This window comes from Oncorhynchus mykiss, chromosome 5 (genome assembly GCF_013265735.2).
Source record: "Oncorhynchus mykiss isolate Arlee chromosome 5, USDA_OmykA_1.1, whole genome shotgun sequence".
NCBI lineage: Eukaryota > Metazoa > Chordata > Actinopteri > Salmoniformes > Salmonidae > Oncorhynchus > Oncorhynchus mykiss.
Genome location: NC_048569.1, coordinates 48106306 through 48129198, shown reverse-complemented (window position 1 = coordinate 48129198; position 22893 = coordinate 48106306). Strand labels below are relative to the sequence as shown.

General features: G+C 41.9%; 1 protein-coding gene across 8 annotated transcripts; it reads left to right on the top strand.

The window, feature by feature from the left end:
- The first annotated feature begins 3520 nt into the window (after positions 1-3520).
- nup54 (nucleoporin 54) lies at positions 3521-22872 on the top strand. Of its 8 annotated transcripts, none has more exons than XM_021603201.2 (14): positions 3521-4172; positions 9732-9815; positions 10838-10873; positions 14350-14436; positions 14728-14883; positions 15188-15348; positions 15628-15815; positions 16103-16299; positions 16740-16794; positions 16906-16999; positions 18939-19046; positions 21503-21622; positions 22027-22137; positions 22259-22872. In XM_021603201.2, the coding sequence occupies exons 1-14, from the start codon at positions 4133-4135 to the stop codon at positions 22364-22366; spliced, it is 1545 nt and encodes a 514-aa protein (XP_021458876.1). In that variant the 5' UTR covers positions 3521-4132; the 3' UTR covers positions 22367-22872. The 8 variants fall into 8 exon arrangements, with proteins under 8 accessions (XP_021458876.1, XP_036833624.1, XP_021458874.1 ...); XM_036977729.1 differs by having other exon boundaries at positions 3522-4172; positions 9735-9815; positions 15128-15348; XM_021603199.2 differs by having other exon boundaries at positions 3522-4172; positions 15128-15348.
- Positions 22873-22893: the final 21 nt, after the last annotated feature.

The following is a 22893-nucleotide window of genomic DNA, read 5'->3' as shown; positions in this document are numbered from 1 at the left end:
GGAGGTCCCTCCGCCCCCTCTGGACATCGAGGGGTCCCCGGCGTACACGATACGGTCCATTCTGGACTCCAGGCGCCGGGTGAGGGGCGGGGGATATATTGGATCCCACTATACTAAGGGAGTTCCATCGCCTCCATCCGGATCGCCCTGCGCCTCGGGTTGTCCCCGAGGCCGGTGTCGGCGCGCTGCGGGAGCCGCACGTCAGGGGGGGGTACTGTCACGAATACCACCGAAGGCGGCTCCCCTTCCTGCTCGGGTGGCGCTCGGCGGTCGTCGTCGCCGGTCTATTAGCTGCCACCGATCCCTTTTTCCTTTTCGTTTGTTTTTGTCTAATTGTTTTCACCTGTTCCTTGTTGGGGTTTTGGGATGGGTGTTATTTAGGTTAGTTTTGCCCGCTGGTGTTTGTGCGGGCTTGTTGGTTGTTACGTTTGGTGATGTATCGTGTATTGGGTTTTTTGCTGTCCAGTGTGCGTCTAGGTTTTGGGTTGGTTTTGCGCCAGTGTTTTGGGCATTCACCCATGTTTTGGACCTGTTACGATTTGAAGGACATTAAAGCGTTTTCCCGTTCATTTCCCTCTCTGCATCTGACTCCTCACTCATTCCACTCACCCGTCGTTACAGGGTTTGAAGAATTTGAAATATATTTTGATTTGTTTAACACTTGAATGACTGGTACTGTACATACATTTTACATACATGGTACGTTTATATAAAGCGATCTCATTCCATACTTGTTATTTCATAGTTTTAACGTCTTCACTATTATTCTACAATGTAGAAATAGTAAAAATAAAGAAAAACCCTGGAATGAGTAGGTGTCCAAACTTTTGACTGGTACTGTATGTGATAGTAGAGTAGTGGCTTGAGGGAACACACTTAATGTGTTGAGAAAAGTGTTATGAAATGTAATGTCCTGTAATATTTTAAATTGTATATAACTGCCTTAATGTTGCTGGATCCCAGGAAGAGTAGCTGCTGCAAATACAAATACAACGACTCAGCTGCGAAGTGGTAGGCCACACACGCTCACAGAACGGGACCGGTGAAGTGCGCAGCACGTAAAAATCATCTGTTCTCGGTTGCAACACTCACTACCGAGTTCCAAACTGCCTCTGGAAGCAACGTCAGCACAAGAACTGTTAGTCGGGAGCTTCATGAAATGGGTTTCCATGGCCGAGCAGCCGCACACAAGCCTAAGATGCGCGATGCCAAGCTTCGGCTGAGTGGTGTAAAGCTTGCCACCATTGGACTGTGGAGCAATGGAAAAGCGTTCGCTGGAGTGATGAATCACGCTTCACCATCTGGTTCTCCGACGGACGAATCTTGGTTTGGCAGATGCCAGGAGAACGCTACCTGCCCCAATGCATAGTGGCAACTGTAAAGTTTGGTGGAGGAGGAATAATGGTCTGGGGTTATTTATCATGGTTTTGGCTAGGCCCCTTAGTTCCAGTGAAGGGAGATCTTAACGCTACTGCATATAATGATATTCTAGACTATTCTGTGCTTCCAACTTTGTGGCAAAAGTTTGGGAAGGCCCTTTCCTGTTGAAGGATGACAATGCCTCAGTACACAAAGTGAGGTCCATACAGAAGTGGTTTGTGAAGATCGGTGTGAAAGAACTTAACTTGCCTGCACAGAGACCTGACCTCAACTCCATCGAACACCTTTGGGATGAATTTTAACGCTGACTGCGAGTCAGGCCTAATCACTTTCCAACCTCACTAATGTTCTTGTGACTCCTGCTTTATTTAACTAGGCAAGTTAGTTCAGAACAAATTCTTATTTACAATGACTGCCTACACTGGCCAAACCCGGACAACGCTGGGCCAATTGTGCGCCTCCCTATGGGACTCCCAATCACGGCTAGTTGTGATACTGCCTAGAAAAATTCATTAGTCCAACAAGAATCATTTTGACAGTTGTGAGGGTGAGTGAGTGTCAACTGTTATTAAGTTGTGAGGAAGACTATTATCCCAATCACTGGGAAAAAACATTTTGCAACAGACCAATGTTTTGCAACATAATCTGACTAATTAAGGTTTTGTCTAGATGGCGTACAGCTTTTGTCAAAATGTACTTTTCGTAACAAATTAGGAGAATTTACGCAGCAGGTTAGGATAATTAATGTAACTGGTTAGGATAATTAAGTTAAGGTTCGAGGTAGGGTTATTTAAAATGCATAACAAAAGCTGTATCCCTTCTAGACATGACCACTAATGAATACACCCCAGGTGAGGTGTAGATGATGTGGCTTTTCAATTGACCAAGACATTGTGTAGCCTATGTTTTATGATGATGTAAACTAGATGCTCAATTTCAAATATACAGTAGAAACTAGAGCATTGAATTGCTGTCTGAAAAAAAACGTTTTTATAATAAATTCACTATTTCAACTTATATGTTAGAACTATATCAACTGAACGTTTAATTTGCGGGGGAGATTGTGACAGCCTGTTAAATGGCGTCCCTTGAGAAGGCAAGAACAAAATGTCTGTCAGAAGTGCAGTATTATTATAAGGAGGAATGAAGGGAAAAGAGAGGTAGAGGAGGTCTGAGAGAGGGAGGAAGAGGGCGAGCTTGAGTGACGGGAAAAAGGGAGATGGTTTGTTAATAAAGAAGACTGGTAGAAAGTGTAAGCAGAGTGAGCTCAAGACAGGAGGAGAAATGGAAGTGAATGAGTGCGAACTATCTGAGGTGGTAGGTGTGGTGAAGTTCTCTTAGCCCGAGGCTTGCACCGAGGGTTAGGTTAAAGATGAGTCTGTGACAGTAGGAGTTGAGTTTTTTTTAAAAAGTGGACAGTTGCCTTTTGGCTGATCCATTTGTGGTTTCAGGGTGAGTGAAAACAGAGTTGGGTGCTGTGGAATCGGTGAGAGTAACCAGAAGTGGTCTTGTGATAATTGGATGTGTTTCTGCTGGTTAGAGAGAGTTGGCGCTCCGCGTTAAACGAATGGGGGCAAGAGATGTGAATTGTTTTGCTCGCAAGAAAAGGGCACAATTTTTACCATTGAGAACCACTTTGGAAACAAGCATTTTAATTAAAACTTTTAAGTGATATCCTTTGGGTCCACATTGTACATTTTGTTGTATATGTCTGTTACCCAAAATAAATGCAATTCAAAGGAGTGATTACTGGGGTAGTGGTAAATGTGAAAGCTGACCAACTGAAGGGGAAGATTCCTGGTGTTTGTGATACTCGTAGTATACTGCGATGCAGACAGGGTGGTGTGAGTGGTGAAACAAAAGAGTTTTGTCTGTTCTTTTGAGTTTCGATGTTGAGGCTTTGCCCGACAATGTGAAGTCAGGATATATAAGTTATTTTGCACAAGCTTTTGTGCCGAATATATTACATTTTTACAGGTGTCAAGCTTATGGGCATGTGGCAGCAGTGTGTAGGAGGGAGGTTACTAGGTGTGAGATGTGTGCAGAAGGGCATGAGACCAAAGAATGTGTAGCATTGGGGAAAGTAGTGGTATACTGTATGTAGGGGTGCCCAGGGGGCTGGGGATCAGAAATGTCCCATGCGAGAGAGGCAGGTTGAGGTTTCCAGGGTTATAGTAGTGCAGAGGTTGTCATATGCTGAGGCAGTGAAGAAAGTAGGGGAAGAAGGGTCAAGGATCCTGAGAGGAGTGGTGTGAGTAGATCGGTACCAATACAGAGGGATAAACCAACAAGTGATATATGTTTCAGTTAGCATTTATAGCAATGGTTATGAACTGTACTGCAGGGATGGAATGTAAGTCGCAGAAAATTGAGGTTGCGGTGGCAGATGCAGAGAGGTATTTGGGTGTGCGAGACTGAACGTCAGAAGAGTTACAGGGTGTGTTAAGTGGTGGTGTCCCATCCTTTCAGGCTGTTGGCCTGAAGTAGGACTAAATATATTTAAACATTGGAGTATGCTGTTTTTTGTGAGTGCAGTGTTAGATAGTAGGGTATTTGTTTATTTGTTTAAAAAAATTAAAGCAAAGTTATAAAGCAGTTATACTCCAGTCTAGTAGGTGGCTGTAATGCAACATTTATTGGATGCCAACCACCATTAAACCTCATCAAAGAAGAAGAAAAATTTATTTCGCGGAACTATACAATCCAACGACACTTCCTGCACGGACCCAATTTGCTGTGAACAGGAGTAATCATGGCGTTCAACTTTGGCGGCGCTGCCACCAACCCAGCAAGTAAGGAGATATTTCCATCTATTGATATCGAATTTATGAGAAAGCACTTTACATTAATATCAACAGCAGAGATTCTGATGGACGGATGGCTATGATTTCATTTACGTACGCCACAGCTAACGAAACCACAAAAGTAAGAAAGGCGGCCTTGACTGCAGGTCAAGCCAGTTAAGGTTAGCTAACTAGAATGTTCATACACTAGCTAGCTAGTCAGTTTGTATGAACTATTCTCACATAAATAGAGAATCATCGATTTAAGTCAGCTTGCTATTTAAACTGCCAGTTGTAAGCTTTCTAATATAGTTAACTAGCGAAGCAAACTAACTACACTAGCTACCTAGTCGTCAGCAACATTCTGTTGAATCCCTTATTTTGCGGACGAGCAAGTGTAAGGACGTCAAATATTCATCCTTCCGCATAGACTCTAGTTTAGATCGCCTGGTTAAATTGTGTTTAGGATTTTTTTAACAATTTTTTTATCTATCTAACTGGTTAAACTAGATAAGAATATAGCAATGTGGTAACATCTGCGTTTGCTTCATTTACTATTATCCTAAATTAGGATATTAAATTATTTTACCACATACTTCTTTCCATGATGTTATGATTGTGTTCCTACATTACACAAATTTACGTTTTGACTACATCAAATTGGCGGGAATTACACACAATTGTTCCCTCAGATTGGTGATGTTAGTTTAAAAGTGTATAGTCAACACAATGACACAATTGCATAAAATGTATCAATATCTTTGGTTTTGTACTCATTTTGCAGGATTTTCACAAATGGCACGGATAATTTATATTTTTCTCCCAACTAGCCATTTAAGTGACCATTTAAATTAACATTTTGACTGACTTTTAATGTTAGATGGCTAGTTGCCGATTATGATTTTTCAACGCGCCGATACAGATTATTGGAGGACCAAAAAAAGCCGATAGTGATAAATCGGGTGATTTTTTTAATTATTTTTTATATATATATATATATATATATATATATATAGTTGTACTAATGACAATTACAACAATACTGAATGAACAATGAACACTTATTTTAACTTAATATAATACATTAATAAAATCAATTTAATCTCAAATAAATAATGAAACATGTTCAATTTGGTTTAAATAATGCAAAAACAAAGTGTTGGAGAAGAAACTAATGTGCCAAACAAATGCCAAGTTCCTTGCTCAGAACATATGGAAGCTGGTGGTTCCTTTTAACATGAGTCTTCAATGTTCCCAGGTAAGAAATTTTAGGTTGTAGTTACTATTAGGACTATTTCTCTCTATACCATTTGTATTTCATATACCTTTGACTATTGGATGTTCTAATAGGTTCTTTAGTATTGCCAGCCTAATCTCGGGAATTGATAGGCTTGAAGTCATAAACAGCGCAATGCTTGAAGCATTGCGAAGAGCTGCTCGCAAACGCAGTAAAGTGCTGTTTGAATGAATGCCTATGAGCCTGCTGCTGCCTACCACCGCTCAGTCAGATTGCTCTATCAAATCATAGACTTAATTATAATATAATAACACACAGAAATACGAGCCTTAGGTCAGTAATATGGACAAATCCGGAAACTATCGTTTCGAAAACAAAACGTTTATTCTTTCAGTGAAATACAGAACCGTTCCGTATTTTATCTTGTCATCCATAAGTCTAAATATTGCTGTTACATTGCACAACCTTCAATGTTATGTCATAATTCTGGCAAATTAGTTCGCAACGAGCCAGGCGGCCCAAACTGTTGCATATACCCTGACTCTGCGTGCAATGAACGCAAGAGAAGTAACACAATATCCCTAGTTTAATATTGCCTGCTAACATGAAGTTTTTAACTAAATATGCATGTTTTAAAAAATATACTTCTGTTTATTGATTTTAAGAAAGGCATTGATGTTTATGGTTAGGTACATTCGTGCAACGATTGTGCTTTTTTCGCAAATGCGCTTTTGTTAAATCATCCCGTTTGGCAAAGTTGGCTGTCTTTGTTAGGAAGAAATAGTCTTCACACAGTTCGCAACGAGCCAGGTGGCCCAAACTGCTGCATATAGCCTGACTGTTGCACAGAACGCAGGAGAAGTGACACAATTCCCCTAGTTAAAAGAAATTCATGTTAGCAGGCAATATTAACTAAATATGCAGGTTTAAAAATATATACTTGTGTATTGATTTTAAGAAAGGCGTTGATGTTTATGGTTAGGTGCACATTGGTGCAACGACAGTGCTTTTTTTTGTGAATGCGCTTGTTTGGCAAAGTAGTCTGTGATTCAATGATAAATTAACAGGCACTGCATCGAATATATGCAACGCAGGACAAGCTAGATAACTACACATGGTTGATGATATTACTAGTTTAACTAGTGATTATGTTAAGATCGATTGTTTTTTAAAAGATACATTTAATGCTAGCTAGCGCCTTACCTTTGCTCCTTGCTGCACTCGCATAACAGATAGTCAGCCTGCCACGCAATCTCCTCGTGGAGTGCAATGTAATCGGCCATGATCGGTTGATGATTACCGATTATTATGAAAACTTGAAATCGGACCTAATTAATCGGCCATTCCGACTAATCGGTCGACCTCTAGTATTCACATTTTCCACCGGAAACACTCTTCTACGTCTAGGGGCTGCAAAATTAGAAGCCCTGTAGAACAGACTCAATGCTGCCACCGATGGTCGACCAAAATAACTGTCATGTACTGCTTGAAGACACCGACACACTGGCTGCGGTCCAAACACTTAAAAGACACCCTACCCGCTCAGCCCTCAAGTTAAGTTGACACTTCTGATGACGTCTGACGAGTATACACTTGCAGGGAGGAAGGCATGATTTTTTTTACTTCTTATGGGCAAATTCAAATACCAAATTCAAATATTTAACATTCTTGAAAATATATGTTATACATAGAAATAAAGTGTAACGTCTTGTTAATCCAGTCGCTGTGTCAGATTTCAAAAAGGCTTTACGACGAAAGTAAACCATGCGATTATCTGAGGACAGCGCCCCGCATACGAACACATGGAAATCATATTTCAACCAGGTAGGTGTGCCACAAAAGTCAGAAATAGCAATATAATTAATGCCTTACCTTTGAAAATCTGTTGGCACTCCAAAGTGTCCCAGAAACATCACTAATGGTCCTTTTGTTCGATGACGTCCTTTTTTATGTCACAAAAATGTTACCTGTAGACTTGGTCCAAACATTTCAAACAACATTCCTAATCCAACCTCAGGTACCCTAAAATGTAAATAATCGCAAAAATGTAAGACTGAATAATACTGGATAAAATACCAGATAAAAACAACATGGAGCAAGCTCCAGTTCATGCGCACCAAAACAGTGGAGTCCACCTGGAGTGACACTTAAAATGAATAGGACTACTTCATTTCTCAAAAGAAAAACATAGAGCAATTTCTAAAGACTGTTGACATCTAGTGGAAGCCATAGGAACTGCAACCAGGTTCCTAATAATAAGGGTATCCCATAGACAACAATTGGAAAATCCTAAGGCATCTATTTTTTTTCCCCCTGGATGGTTTGTCCTCGGGGTTTCGCCTGCCATATCAGTTCTGTTATACTCACAGACATTATTTTAACAGTTTTTGAAACTTTAGAGTGTTTTCTATTCTACCAATTATATGCATATCCTAGCTTCTGGGCCTGAGTAACAGGCAGTTTACTTTGGGCACGCTTTTCATCCGGAGGTGAAAACACTGCCCCCTACCCGGGAGAGGTTATCTGGACCACCCTTGGCCGTGAAATTCGTCGCTCGTTTATTCCGCGATGATTGTGTTTTCAGCCACCGGTAGCTTGTGGGTGCTTTATATGCGCTACAGTCAATTGAGTGCATGTCTACTTATATTAAATATATTATTATTAATACACGCCTACTCTATGAAAGCTGGCAAATTTAATATAAATGATAATTTAAATGGCTAGTTGCGGTACAAAGCTAGGTACATTTGGGCAGTCTCTACAGAAGTCGCTGGCCACACCAATACACGGATTTGAAAGTCAACCAACATATCACTTAAATAGCAGCCAACCGTGGTCACTGTTGATATCCTATGGCGGGTCGTGATTCATTAGTTAACTAACAGAACTTATTTATGTTCCCATTACCATGATGGAAGCCTCCCGAAATCAACACCCGCCATGCCAAACTATAGATGGATGCTTTCAACAAATTCTCATCTTAACCAACCATGTATACGTTTTTCCAAGTTTCTGTGGCACCTTTGAATAGTGTTAATTTTAAACAGTGTTACACCCCAAACCTTTCCCCCCTGTTCTATTGATTTCAGGGTGATCTCAATGGAAGTGATAAACCCACTTAAAAAAAATTAGATCTGCCTTCTACAAATTGTCTTTTAACCAGTGATGTACACATTATTGCCAGATTCCATGTGGTTTTTGAGCTGTTTGTTTTTACAGGACTTGCAACCTCATATCCCCCCTCTCGTGCAATTGATTTCAATGTGATTATTGATAGGAGTGATTCTCAAAGCAGTGTTGTTTCTCTTTCTGTATTGTGACCCTCTGTATCAAAATGCGACATTCTGAAATGTAGCAGCCTGTTCTGCAGGTTGTCTTTTAACTCAGGGATGCAGTTGCCCATTGCGGCATCAACTTTATCCACTTCATCCATCCTCATAACATTCCACTGTCTGACTACGTATTTTGTCGTTGGTCAAGACACCAACGGATTTTAATTTGGTTCATTTGCTGCCAAAACAACAGCACCCTCAGCTTTTGGCTTTGCCATGACCACCACCAGTGCCTCATCGGGATTTGGTAGTAAATATCTCTGTTCATTTTCAAGGCACAGCAGCTTCCCCATTAACCAAAATGCATTCTCATCACTCAGAAGAATAAGAGTAATCTGCTAACTAGCTAGGCTACTTGCTTGAGAATGTAGACCGGTGTAGAGGTTTCTCAAATAATCCCAGGCGGAGTAAACAGTAGCTCAACCAAGTTCAGCACAGTCTGTAGGCGCAATAGCATGCTTATGCTGCAATTTCCTATGCTGAATAAATGAGGTTGCTTTATCCAACAAAGATCAACTTTTTGTAGTCTAGCTATTAAGGACCTTTATGATTGCAAATAAAGCAGATCACTCTGCCAGCACCCCACAAAAGACTTGATGATTAAACATGAACAGGACCTTGAGAGAAATTATTTATCATGCTCCACCACATTTCTCGTCTCGTTGGCAAGAATGATGAGACAAGGTTCACTGGCAGTATTCTAATACCACTGTTTAGTCCCTGGGGACTGTCTTGCATCTTTGATTGGGGCTCTGTGAATACATGGGTGGTGAAATGGAACAGAATTCTGGCAAAGCAAAGGATGACTGAAATATTCAGACTCAGCAGCAGTAAGTACATTGCAATGGCCCTGGCCCCACACACTATCACTGATTCATGGAGGTGAAGGGGAATTTTAAACTGCACTGTCTCATCCTGCTCTTTCTCTCCTCTCCCTGAAGAGTTTGTTGTGGTTCTTCCCCATTGTAAAGACTTAAATTATTTTCTTCCTGGCTATAGCAGGTCTTGCAGTCCCTGGTTTCGGGACCACCACCACTGCTGCGGCCCCCGCTGGCTTCGGCGGCTTCGGCACCACCACCACAGGTAAGACTGGGACTGTCCACTACATCAGTGTTTGACAGTCACGCCAACTTCACTAACTAACCAGCCAACTAGCCCTGTACCACATCTGTTTGTTCTCTTGCTTACTTCATTGGCAAACCAAACAGCATGATGATGTTTTGCATGACAATGACAGAAAGAGTTTAGTCTTTTTAGACAGACTGATTTCCTTCCAGCCTAACTTGTCTGTACATATACAATGTCAGTTTGGAATAGAGGAAAGGGCAGAGTTCTGCTTTCATAACTGCTTTATCTGCTTGTTGCCCTAGCGTAAACGTCTCCTGGACACACAATAGTATCATAGAGGTTATTTTAAATGAGTGTTTTTTTACTAGTTTGCCTCAACTACCTACACTGAAACCACTGCAAAGGTTTTGATTGTGAACTTAGGTATAGAATCGTGACGTTCTGGCATGTCTGCCTATGGTAAGTTTTTCATGAGCACAATTCCTGCCTACATTTTAAGCCTTGCCTACCCAAACTCGTGATTTGTTGGGAGAGTTGTCTGTTTGAAGAGAACTCCCCAGGATCTTTTCTTTTTCGTAGTTGCCAAGAGAATCCGTGCTATTTCTGCCCTAGGTCTGGGATTTCCGAAACTATAAGGAGTTGGCAAGAGAGTAGAAACAGACTGGCACCCAGGCTACCAGCTTACCACATAAGTGTGAAATGTGGTTACTACTAAATAACCATCCAACTACACCCGTGTATTCAGCATAATACTAGTATCTTATTCATTTACTGACTGATTAACAGAGCAGGGAGTTGAGGTTTGTGGCTGTTAATTAGTTTCAGTTGCATCTCCTCTGCTTAGTAATTCCATCAACTGAAAACATCACTGTTGGGGCTCATCTGTTATGACGCTACCGGGCGTACTCTTGTACATACAATGTGTTTGAAGCTTTCCCAGTGTGCGACTGTCGCGGTGCTCTTCTCTACACTAACCCTCCTCTGCACCCCTTTCTCTCTCTCTCTCACTGCCTGCCTTGCCTGCCTGATGGCTACAGGATTTGGGGGGCTAGGAGCCGGGAGCACCACGTCTGGTGGGTTTAATTCTGGGGGGTTTGGATTAAATGCAGCATCTCCCAACGTGGCTGCAATCAGCTTTAATGTTGGGGGCTTTGGTGCAGCTACCACAGCAGCCACTGTGTTCAATTTTGGTAATAGCCTGGCTAGCGCAGGCCTTTAACAAAAAAATATATATATTAATCAGTCAATCCGTCTAGTATGTCTACAGCACATATTTGTCCTCTCCATTTCTCCCTACACGACTGTGTATTATTTTGGTGTGGTGTTTTTGTATATCTCCATCTCACCCTATGCATATGTTAAATGCTCATCTAATGATGTTTTGCATGTTGCCTGTTTTGGATACATCTGCTACAACAGCCTTTGTCAGCACAGTCCCTGTGTCAAACTGGTGGGCTCTGATTACGGAGTTGGGAAAGGCTGTGCTAGATTCTTTTTGTGGAATGTTATGTGTTTCTTATCGCATTTTCCTGAATCTGTTAGGGCACTGTTTGCCTGGCAGGCACATGACATGTTCTGTGTTATTTCTCAAGAGTATTAATCCTCTCCACTCTAAAAAAGCATTAGGGACCCCCTCCCTTGGAGAAATCAATTGATCTCTTCTAGGGTTGCACATTTGGGGGAATATTTAGAGGTGGAAACTTTCCGTGGGATATCAAGTCAAGTCAAATTTATTTTATATAGCCCTTCGTACATCAGCTGATATCTCAAAGTGCTGTACAGAAACCCAGCCTAAAACCCCAAACAGCAAGCAATGCAGGTGAAGAAGCACGGTGGCTAGGAAAAACTCCCTAGAAAGGCCAAAACCTAGGAAGAAACCTAGAGAGGAACCAGGCTATGTGGGGTGGCCAGTCCTCTTCTGGCTGTGCCGGGTGGAGATTATAACAAAACATGGTCAAGATGTTCAAATGTTCATAAATGACCAGCATGGATATATGGGAATTAACGGGAATATATTCAAAATAATATTAATACCATTTAAATGTAGATGTTTTTTGCATTGGATATATTTACCATATCATATAAACCTTTTACCTTATCATAAGTTGACATAATTGCAAATGATTAAATCCTTCCAATAGACATAAAAAATAAAAAAAAATTAGTTACGAATTCAACTTTAATTAAATGAGTTGACTCTAAACATGGGACGATTTCACTGAACAACAAAAGGGAATTTTGAATGATCCCCAATGATCCATCGCCTCTCCCAAAAACGTTTTCAACATATCTGTACAATGATAGTCTAGAGACTAAAGCTTTGGTTGTCTTCCTCTCAGGCTTCCATGTCTTCTCCCGGGACCTCCTCAATGTCCACCTCTTGAACATCAGATTCTGAGGCCTCATCTTCACTGTCACTTTCCAACCATTTTGGGGATGGCTCATTGTCAAATGCCAAACGTCCTGCACGGTGTTGGGCTGTAAGCACAACCCCCACCTGTGGACGTCGGGCCCTCATACCACCCTCATGAAGTCTGTTTCTGACCGTTTGAGCAGACACATGCACATTTGTGGTCTGCTGGAGGTTATTTTGCAGGGCTCTGGCAGTGCTCCTCCTTGCACAAAGGCGGAGGTAGCGGTCCTGCTGCTGGGTTGTTGCCCTCCTACGGCCTCCTCCACCACTCCTGATGTACTGGCCTGTATCCTGGTAGCTCCTCCATGCTCTGGACCCTACGCTGACAGACACAGCAAACCTTCTTGCCACAGCTCGCATTGATGTGCCATCCTGGATGAGCTGCACTACCTGAGCCACTTGTGTGGGTTGTAGACTCCGTCTCATGCTGCCACTAGAGTGAAAGCACCGCCAGCATTCAAAAGTGACCATAACATCAGCAAGGACGCATAGGAACTGAGAAGTGGTCTGTGGTCACCACCTGCAGAACCACTCCTTTATTGGGGGTGTCTTGCTAATTGCCTATAAGTTCCACCTGTTGTCTATTCCATTTGCACAACAGCATGTGAAATGTATTGTCAATCAGTGTTGCTTCCTAAGTGGACAGTTTGATTTCACAGAAGTGTGATTGACTTGGAGTTACATTGTGTTGTTTAAGTGTTTCCTTTATTTTTTTGAGCAGTGTATTTAAAAATGGCAGTTTCCTCTGCTTGGAGCAACAGTGAAGTGGGCAGGACGGTACGGACTTCTTCTCTTATATTTGCAAGCAGAGTCTGAACATCAGACAGGATGGCATTGTCTCCCTCAATCCGTGCAATGGCTACTGCTATCGGTTTCAGGAGTTTCAGGCTACTTACCACTCTCTCCCAAAACACATAATCTAGGAGGATCCGTGCTGTCCATATCGGCAGACTGTGATATGGCCATTTCTTGGAGACACCTTCCCCTCCAGGAGACTGTCAAACATGATGACAACACCACCCCCACGGGTGTTGCTGGGCAGTTTGAATGTGGTGCTCTTCTCCTCACTTTGCTTGGTGAGGTAGATTGCTGCTATAACTTGATGATCCTTCACATACCTAACCATTTCCTTGGCTCTCTTGTAGAGTTGATCCATTGTTTTCAGTGCCATGATGTCATTAGACCAAGCAGCCGTCATGTTCGCAGCATTGTCTGTCACCAGTGCAAATACCTTCTGTGGTTCAAGGTCATTGATGACTGCCTTCAGCTCATCTGCTGTACACAGCTTTTCCTTCTACATTAGTTGCAGTGAAATATCTCCACACATCAGATAGTGCCCGTGGCATTTTCCTGTCAAGATTAGATGTAAAAAAGAATATATATATATATATATATATATATATATATATATATATATATATATATATATATATATATATCACACACACACACCATGTACATATAAATAGTTAAGCGGTTAGATTAAACAACTCCTTTGTAAGATAAATGTTTTAAAATGAAACATGTATGGAAACAGGTGAATTAACACTCAGTTAGCAGGCTCAAGCAAGCCAAAACCCACAGTTTTTGCTACCAACTAGCAAAAATTGTTAACTAGTTAGAAATGATTTAAACACACATTGTTGTAGGTTACTATTTACTAGTTAACAAAAAATAATGTATGCCATATAGAATATATTCACCTCACCCAGTATTGTAATTAAAACTTACCAGAAAGTATGTTGTCCTTGGCTCAGACAGTGTATTAGTGTTGGCTCAATAGCATCTCCTTAGTGTGCAAGCTCTTGAGAATCGGCATCATGTGATGGAAGAACGCACTGTGCATGCAGAGGGTTGCAATTCCATTGAATTGGGGATAGTTTAACCAAAATATGCCACAAGACCTAGAATTGCCGTGTGTGTATTCCACAAAAAAGGTTCACTGTTATAAGCTAACTTTTTTTTGATGAATTTAAGCAACATTACTGGGCTTAACTTACCATGAAAATTTCCGGAAAGTTCTCGACCCTTTGCAACCCTAATCTCTACGCCCTCCCTCTCATCTTTCTTTCCATTATCCATCCATTCATCCATGCTCTCTTACTTCTGTCTGATGGTCTGGTTTGTCTTGCTCAGGTGCTTTTGGGGGTTTTGGGACAACCACTACATCCGCTGCTGCGCCTGGGTCAACTTTCAGCTTCGCCGCTCCTGCAAGCACAACAGGTCAGGACTGTGGAACTCGCTGGGGCAGGGCTGGGTACAGACAGAGAGAGCCAGGGCAGGAACGGCCTTGTCCTACTCTGCTTGCTCCTACTATTCTGCATGGCAACTACTAGATGGTGCACTCTACCATAACATGTTATCTCCTTGCCATAGCCTCTCCCGATACTAGCATTCCATTCTCAGATTACCAACACACTATAACCCGAACCTAAGATTCTAAGCCAAAATACTCAACAAATCCTTATATTTTCCATTTAATGGTTTTATTGATATAATTATTTATCCTTCCAGGAGGACTGTTTGGTAATACCCAGAATAAGGGATTTGGGTTCTCCTCTGGGCTGGGCACTGGCACTACTGCTGCAGCTGGGTTTGGAACAGGTCTGGGGACAACTCTAGGAGGTGGATTTGGTGGCTTCAATATCCAGCCACAGCAGCAACAGCAAGGTAAGTGTTCCTCTGGCTAAGAGCAGGGGTGAATCTCAAAAGTCCTTCCTCAATTCCTAGGGTCCTCTCCTCGCTGCCTTAACCTTAGAGGGAACAGAAGATCCAACGATTTGAGACTGAGACGAGGAGAGAACGCAAGGAGGAATTAAGGATAGACTATTGCGATTGACCCCCGGTGTATGCAAACCAAACAAGTTATGTTTTGCTAGGATAGCTAAGTTCTCTTTTGTGTTGCGCTATATAGGAAGCTTTTTTGGGCAGCAGGCCCAGGCCCCGGCCCAGTCTAATCAGCTCGTCCACACAGCTAACGCCCTGTCTGCCCCCACCCTGCTTGGGGACGAGAGAGATGCCATCTTGGCCAAGTGGAATCAGCTCCAGGCCTTCTGGGGAACAGGCAAGGGCTATTTCAACAACCAACTCCCCCCTGTAGACTTCACACAGGAGAACCCTTTCTGCAGGTTCAAGGTAATGCCTCGTATCAGCATATTTTGACATTAAGTGTTTTGTTATTTTAATAAAGCAAATTGCTGTTTTAATCTTAAACTTGTTTTCACATGTTGATGAGGTTTGTTGTACTATTCCTTTCTTTTACCGTCTGACGGTAACTGCAGTGGTGTAGACCAGTGCTTTGGAGTTCAATTAACTGTCACAAATATGTCGGCATAAGGGAGACCATCAAAGTTCTATCTAGAGAATACAAAGGACATAAACTGCAAGTTTATCATATCTGTTTGTGTCTGCAAGGCGGTGGGCTACAGCTGTATCCCAGGCAGTAAGGATGAGGATGGTCTGGTTGTCCTGGCCTTCAATAAGAAGGAGGCTGATGTTCGTAGCCAACAGCAGCAGCTGGTTGAGTCTCTACACAAGGTGCTGGGAGGGAACCAGACTCTCACCGTCAACGTAGAGGGAGTCAAAGCCCTGCCTGATGACCAGTGAGTAGTAGTAGACACTACCAGGCACAGTCTATGGGTACACAACAGAGAATATACTGTATGTAGTATCGTTAAGTTTATCACATTGACCTCATGATCTGTCAGTCCCTGCATCCATTGTTCAATGTATGAGCCTATTAACAGAGATTACATTTCTCCAGCCCCAATACTCACTTTGATAGCAAACCAAGTGGCAGGGCTGCCATTTTCTTGTTTTTCAAATGAGTGAACGTTTAGAAGCCCTCTAAGTGGACCGTGTAACACTGAATGCCTGTCTATCTTTCTAGGACGGAGGTGGTGATCTATGTGGTGGAGCGTTCTCCTAACGGCACATCTAAGAGGATCCCAGCTACAACATTGTACAGCTATGTAGAGCAGGCTAACACTAAGGCCCAGCTCACACAGCTAGCAGTTTTCATGTCTGTTACACGCACTGAGCTCTCACCAGCACAGCTCAAACAGCTGCTGGCGAATGCACCAGCAGGTAAATTTGGTTGTGTGTCTTCCCCATACTCGCTCTTCTCTCACCTCCGTCACAACTAAGTTAACTGAGTCATTATGTTGAGAGCATGGTCCCATTCCCCGGCTCAGACGTTGCTGATGCATGCCAGATTTTACAGCGTCTGAATAGGTATTTTCCATATCAGCTTAAGCACATTATGTTATAGCAATCTGGTGCCCGGATGACACAGTCGATGATCTGACACGCAACCATTGGTTTATGCATGCAACGTCTGAGCATGGGAACAAGGCCATGGCTTTTAGGTAACCAGATGTCTATTGTACAACAGCTGTGGCTTCATGGATTTCAGTTTGGTTTCATTTAATGGTTTATTGAAACAACAGCGTATGGACTACTTGGTTCACATGTAGCACTAAGAATGTGATTTGTATATGACTCAGAGTTTTGTTGCTTGTTTTCAGGAGTGGATCCCATCATTTGGGAACAGGCAAAGGTGGATAACCCTGATGCGGACAAGTAAGTTGTTCAATGTGAATCAAGGTTATTAAAAGCTTATCATTAATTCTTCTGAGCTAGATGATCATTTTGAAACTGTATATGGAACTGATGATATTCGTAATCCTACAGGTTGATCCCCGTCCCCATGGTTGGTTTCAAAGAACTACTCCGCAGACTGAAGATTCAGGACCAGATGACCAAACAGCACCAGTCCAGAGTAGACGTGAGCTTTCCTCTACAATTGCGCTGCTAACCCGTACACATACAGTGGGGCAAAAAAGTATTCAGTCAGCCACCAATTGTGCAAGTTCTCCCACTTAAAAAGATGAGGCCTGTAATTTTCAAAATAGGGACACTTCAACTATGACAGACAAAATGAGGAAAAAAAATTCAGAAAATCACATTGTAGGATTTTTTATGAATTTATTTGCTAATTATGGTGGAAAAATAAGTATTTGGTCAATAACAAAAGTTATCTCAATACTTTGTTATATACTCTTTGTTGGCAATGACAGAGGTCAAATGTTTTCTGTAAGTCTTCACAAGGTTTTCACACACTGTTGCTGGTATTTTGGCCCATTCTTCCATGCAGATCTCCTCTAGAGCAGTGATGTTTTGGGGCTGTTGTTGGGCAACACGGACTTTCAACTCCCTCCAAAGATTTTCTATGGGGTTGAGATCTGGAGACTGGCTAGGCCACTCCAGGACCTTGAAATGCTTCTTACGAAGCCACTCCTTCGTTGCCCCGGCGGTGTGGGTTCTGTGATCATTGTCATGCTGAAAGACCCAGCCATGTTTCATCTTCAATGCCCTTGCTGATGGAAGGAGGTTTTCACTCAATCTCACGATACACTGCCCCATTCATTCTTTCCTTTACACAGATCAGTCGTCCTGGTCCCTTTGCAGAAAAACAGCCCCAAAGCATGATGTTTCTACCCCCATGCTTCACAGTAGGTATGGTGTTCTTTGGATGTAACTCAGCATTCTTTGTCCTCCAAACACGACGAGTTGAGTTTTTACCAAAAAGTTATATTTTGGTTTCATCTGACCATATGACATTCTCCCAATCTTCTTCTGGATCATCCAAATGCTCTCCAGCAAACTTCAGACGGGCCTGGACATGTACTGGCTTAAGCAGGGGGGCACGTCTGGCACTGCAGGATTTGAGTCCCTGGTGGCGTAGTGTGTTACTGATGGTAGGCTTTGTTACTTTGGTCCCAGCTCTCTGCAGGTCATTCACTAGGTCCCCCCGTGTGGTTCTGGGATTTTTGCTCACTGTTCTTGTGATCATTTTGACCCCACGGGGTGAGATCTTGCGTGGAGACCCAGATCGAGGGAGATTATCAGTGGTCTTGTATGTCTTCCATTTCCTAATAATTGCTCCCACAGTTGATTTCTTCAAACCAAGCGGCTTACCTATTGCAGATTCAGTCTTCCCAACCTGGTGCAGGTCTACAATTTTGTTTCTGGTGTCCTTTGACAGCTCTTTGGTCTTGGCCATAGTGGAGTTTGGAGTGTGACTGTTTGAGGTTGTGGACAGGTGTCTTTTATACTGATAACAAGTTCAAACAGGTGCCATTAATACAGGTAACGAGTGGAGGACAGAGGAGCCTCTTAAAGAAGAAGTTACAGGTCTGTGAGAGCCAGAAATCTTGTTTGTTTGTAGGTGACCAAATACTTATTTTCCACCATAATTTGCAAATAAATTCATAAAAAATCCTACAAGGTGATTTTCTGGATTTCTTTTCTCATTTTGTCTGTCATAGTTGAAGTGTACCTATAATGAAAATTACAGGCCTCTCATCTTTTAAGTGGGAGAGCTTGCACAATTGGTGGCTGACTAAATACTTTTTTCCCCCACTGTATATGGCCTGCTTCTAGAAGTGTTATAAACGAGTGTAGAGGGATAGGGAAATTGCAGTACCATAAAATGAATAAAGAACCTTAGGTTGCTGGTTCTTATTCAGCTTGAAGGACTGTGCAAAGGAGACTCTGATAGACGAATCTGGGTACCCGTGACCTATCCAGGAGGGGAGCTACGTTACGCTGGCCTTTGTTACAGCTGTCCTGTACTGCCTCAGCTTCTCAGTACCCTCCTTTATATGCTGTCGGTGGGTTCCTCCTATGTAGTTATGTACACGTTTCCTGTGGTCTTTCACCAGATCATCTCTAATGACATCAGTGAACTGCAGAAGAACCAGGCAACAACAGTGGCTAAGATCGCTCAATACAAGAGGAAGCTGATGGATCTCTCTCACAGAGTACTACAGGTATGTGCCATACATTATTATTAAGTCAAGTCATCTGGCTGTTGTCAGTTGGTACAGCGGTGTGTGAACATATTTTGAATGCCGACAGTTAACTTAATGATATTCTGTCTTGATTAAATATTTATTAAACTATGTGTGTATAATAGGGCTGACCCCAGTTAGTTGATTGTTTGGTTGTTAGGCTGTTGGTCGACCAAGATTATTTTAGCCGAGCAGTAATATACAGTACCAGTCACAAGTTTGGACACATCTACTCATTCAAGGTTTTTTCTTTATTTTACTATTTTCTACACAGTAGAATAATAGTGAAGACATCAAAACTATGAAAAAACACATTTGGAATCATGTAGTATTATTAATTGTATTAATTGTGCTTTTTGTGACTCCTCTCTTTGGCTGGGGTTTTCTGGGAGTTGGTGGTGATCTAACATAATCGTTTGTGGAGCTTTCGCTGTAAAGCATTTTTTAAATCAGACACTGTGGCTGGATTAACGAGAATTGTATCTTTAAAATGGTGAAATTTGATTTGAGATTTCTGTTGATTTGTATTTGGCGCCCTGCAATTTCATTGGCTTTTGGCGAGGGGTTCCGCTGATCCTAGACCGGGTAACTTTTTACGGATAGGGGGCAGCATTTTCACTTTGGATGAATTGCGTGCCCATAGTGAACTGCCTCTTACTCTGTCCCAGATGCTAATATATGCATATTATTATTACTATTGGATAGAAAACTCTGACGTTTCTAAAACTGTTTGAATTATGTCTGTGAGTATAACAGAACTCATATGGCAGGCAAACTTCCAAACAGGAAGTGGAAATTCTGGGGCTGGTTGATTTTCAACTCATCGCCTATTCACATCCCAGTAAGATATGGATCTGTTCCCACTTCCTACGCCTTCCACTAGATGTCAGTCAGTAGAACGTGGAATGAAGCCTCTAGTGTGATGTGGGACCGGATGGCAGCCATTTGAGTCAGTGGTCTAGCAGAATGCCAGTTCCTGGCCAGGCGCATTTCTCATGATATTGTCATGTGTTCCATTACTCTGTAGACAAAAACGAATGCTCCGGTTGGAACGTTATTAGATATATATGATAACAACATCCTGAAGATTGATTCTCTACTTAATTTGACCAGTTTATTCAACCTGGAATATAACTTTTTAAAGTTTTCGTCCGAGTTCGCCTGGACTGGCGCCAGCGTTTGGACATGTGAACTAAACGTGTTAGCAAAAGTAGCTAATTGGACACTAGTAATGGACATTATCGAACAAAACAACGATTTATTGCGGAACTATAATTCCTGGCACTGCATTCTGATGAAAGATCATCAAAGGTAAGTGAATATTTATGATGTAATTTCGTATTTCTGTTGACTCCAACATGGCGGAGACATGTTGTGTACTTCTGAGCACCATCTCAGATTATTGCATGGTATGCTTTTTCCGTAATGTTTTAAAAAAAGTCTGACACAGTGGTTGCGTTAACAAGTGTATATTTTTTCTGCTAGCGGAACATGTGTCCTAGACAGGTTAAGAAGGAAAGAAATTACACAAATGGACTTTTAACAAGGCACACCAGTTAATTGAAATGCATTCCATGAAGCTGGTTGAGAGAATGCCAAGAGTGTGCAAAGCTGTCATCAAGGCAAAGGGTGGCTACTTTGAAGAATCTAAAATATATTTGATTTGTTTAATACTTTTTTTTGGTTACTACATGATTCCATATGTGTTTTCTTAGTTTTGATGTCTTCACTATTGTTCTACAATGTAGAAAATAGTAAAAACTAAAGAAAAACCCTTGAATGAGTAGGTATATCCAAACCTTTGTGTGCGTTCGTGCGTGTATGTAATATATACACATACATACATACTACCATTCAAAAGTTTGGGATCACTTAGAAGGCACATTTTAAAAAATAACATCAAATTGATCAAATGCAGTGTAGACATGGTTAATGTTGTAAATGACTATTGTAGCTGGAAACGGCAGATTTTTAAATGGAATATGTACATAGGCGTACAGAGGCCCATTATCAGCAACCCTCACTCCTGTGTGCCAATGGCACGTTGTGTTAGCTAATCCAAGTTTATAATTTTAAAAGGCTAGTTGATCATTAGAAAATTGCAAACAGGTTATGTTAGCACAACTGAAAACTGTTCTGATTAAAGAAGCAATAAAACTGTTTGAGTATCTGGAGCATCAGCATTTGTGGGTTTGATTACAGGCTCAAAATCACAATAGTGCAAATTGTCTCTAACCAGAATAGAAAGAAGTGGGAGGCCCCGGTGCACAACTGAGCAGGAGGACAACTACATTAGTGTCTAGTTTGAGAAACAGATGCCTCACAAGTCCTCAACTGACAGCCTCATTAAATTAAATGGTACCTGCAAAACACCAAGATTTTTTTTGTTGTTGTCAGGGACAGCCTTAGTTTATAAACTGTGTGTGTGTGTTTAGGTGCTGATCAAGCAGGAGATTCAGAGGAAGAGTGGCTATGCCATCCAGGTAGATGAGGAGCACCTAAGAGTGCAGCTGGACACCATCCAGTGTGAACTCAATGCCCCCACGCAGTTTAAGGTAAGTTCACTGCAACATCTGGTTATTCCATACAAACGCTGGCACTCTGCCATGCCCTACGTGACTATGCTAAAAGCTGACTTTTAGCTGCAACTCTGGACACCCTACCTATTTACATTTTGGTCATTTAGGAGACGCTCTTCTTATCCAAAGCGACTTACAGGTACAATTAGGTTTAAATGCCTTGCTCAAGGGCACATCAGCAGATTTTTCACCTAGTCTGCTCGGGAACTCAGCAACATTTCTGTTACTGGCCCAATGCTCTTATCTGCTATGCTACCTGTCGCCTCTCACTGATTCAGATTTGATGACCCTGCTCTTTTCTTGTTGGATGTACAGTATTTCTCATGTAATTTGAGGACCTTGTCTATAAAATTCACTTGAAATGGTTGTTGCTCTATAAGGGGCGTCTGAACGAGCTGATGTCTCAGATCCGGATGCAGAACCACTTTGGGGCGGTGCGCTCAGAGGAACGATATAGTGTGGACGGAGACCTTCTCCGAGAGATCAGACAGGTGAGACTGTTAAAATTCTATTTTTTTTTCTTTCTTTTTTCAGTAGTTCTAGGTGTCTTTGTTTATGTGTGTGGTTGGTCAGTATTGCTGACCGAGTGTCTCACCGTTCTCCTCTCCACAGCACCTGAAGCAGCAGCAGGAGGGTCTGAGTCAGCTTATCAGTGTGATCAAAGATGACGTGGAAGACATCAAACTGATAGAACATGGCCTCCTGGACAGACTCGGCTGACCTCAAAGGTCCTCCCAGGCCCCACGTGACCCTGAATCTCTCTCTCACTGCTGACAAAAGTTAAAGGTTTATGCCTCTTCTTAGCAAGGCATATATCTGTATTTTCTATGGTCTGTCTGTCTTCAATTCAGAGGTGCTTTCTCACACAGATTAATCCTTGTCCTGGCTAATGGCTCAATATTGAATCTCAATCAAAAATCCTTTTTAGTCCAGGACTAGGTATAATTTTTGTCTTGGAAACTGCCCCTAAAATCCCCAAACATCTAAACTGGAACAAGACTGCCTTAGAAAAACTGCCAGACCGTCTGGTGGACACTCTGGTTGACAGCCAGTGAAATGTGACTGTTTGATGATTTGGTGTGATATTCAAGTGCGATATTCAACACATTGTAAATAAATACGCCTTTTATTATTGCTTTAGTAATATTTTATATGATTGAATAAGAATTATACACAACCCCAACATGGTTTAATAAAATGTCATTGAGGAGCCTTTTTCAACATGACTCTCCTTCGTTTGGATCTCT

What these genes read in the sequence shown, in the direction of transcription:
- nup54 (XM_021603199.2), top strand. Translation starts at nt 4,133, where the DNA reads ATGGCGTTCAACTTTGGCGGCGCTGCCACCAACCCAGCAA. An exon ending in GATAACCCTGATGCGGACAA is followed by an intron (nt 16,795 to 16,905) that starts GTAAGTTGTTCA and finishes GTAATCCTACAG; the next exon opens with GTTGATCCCCGTCCCCATGG. An exon ending in TCTCTCACAGAGTACTACAG is followed by an intron (nt 19,047 to 21,502) that starts GTATGTGCCATA and finishes GTGTGTGTTTAG; the next exon opens with GTGCTGATCAAGCAGGAGAT.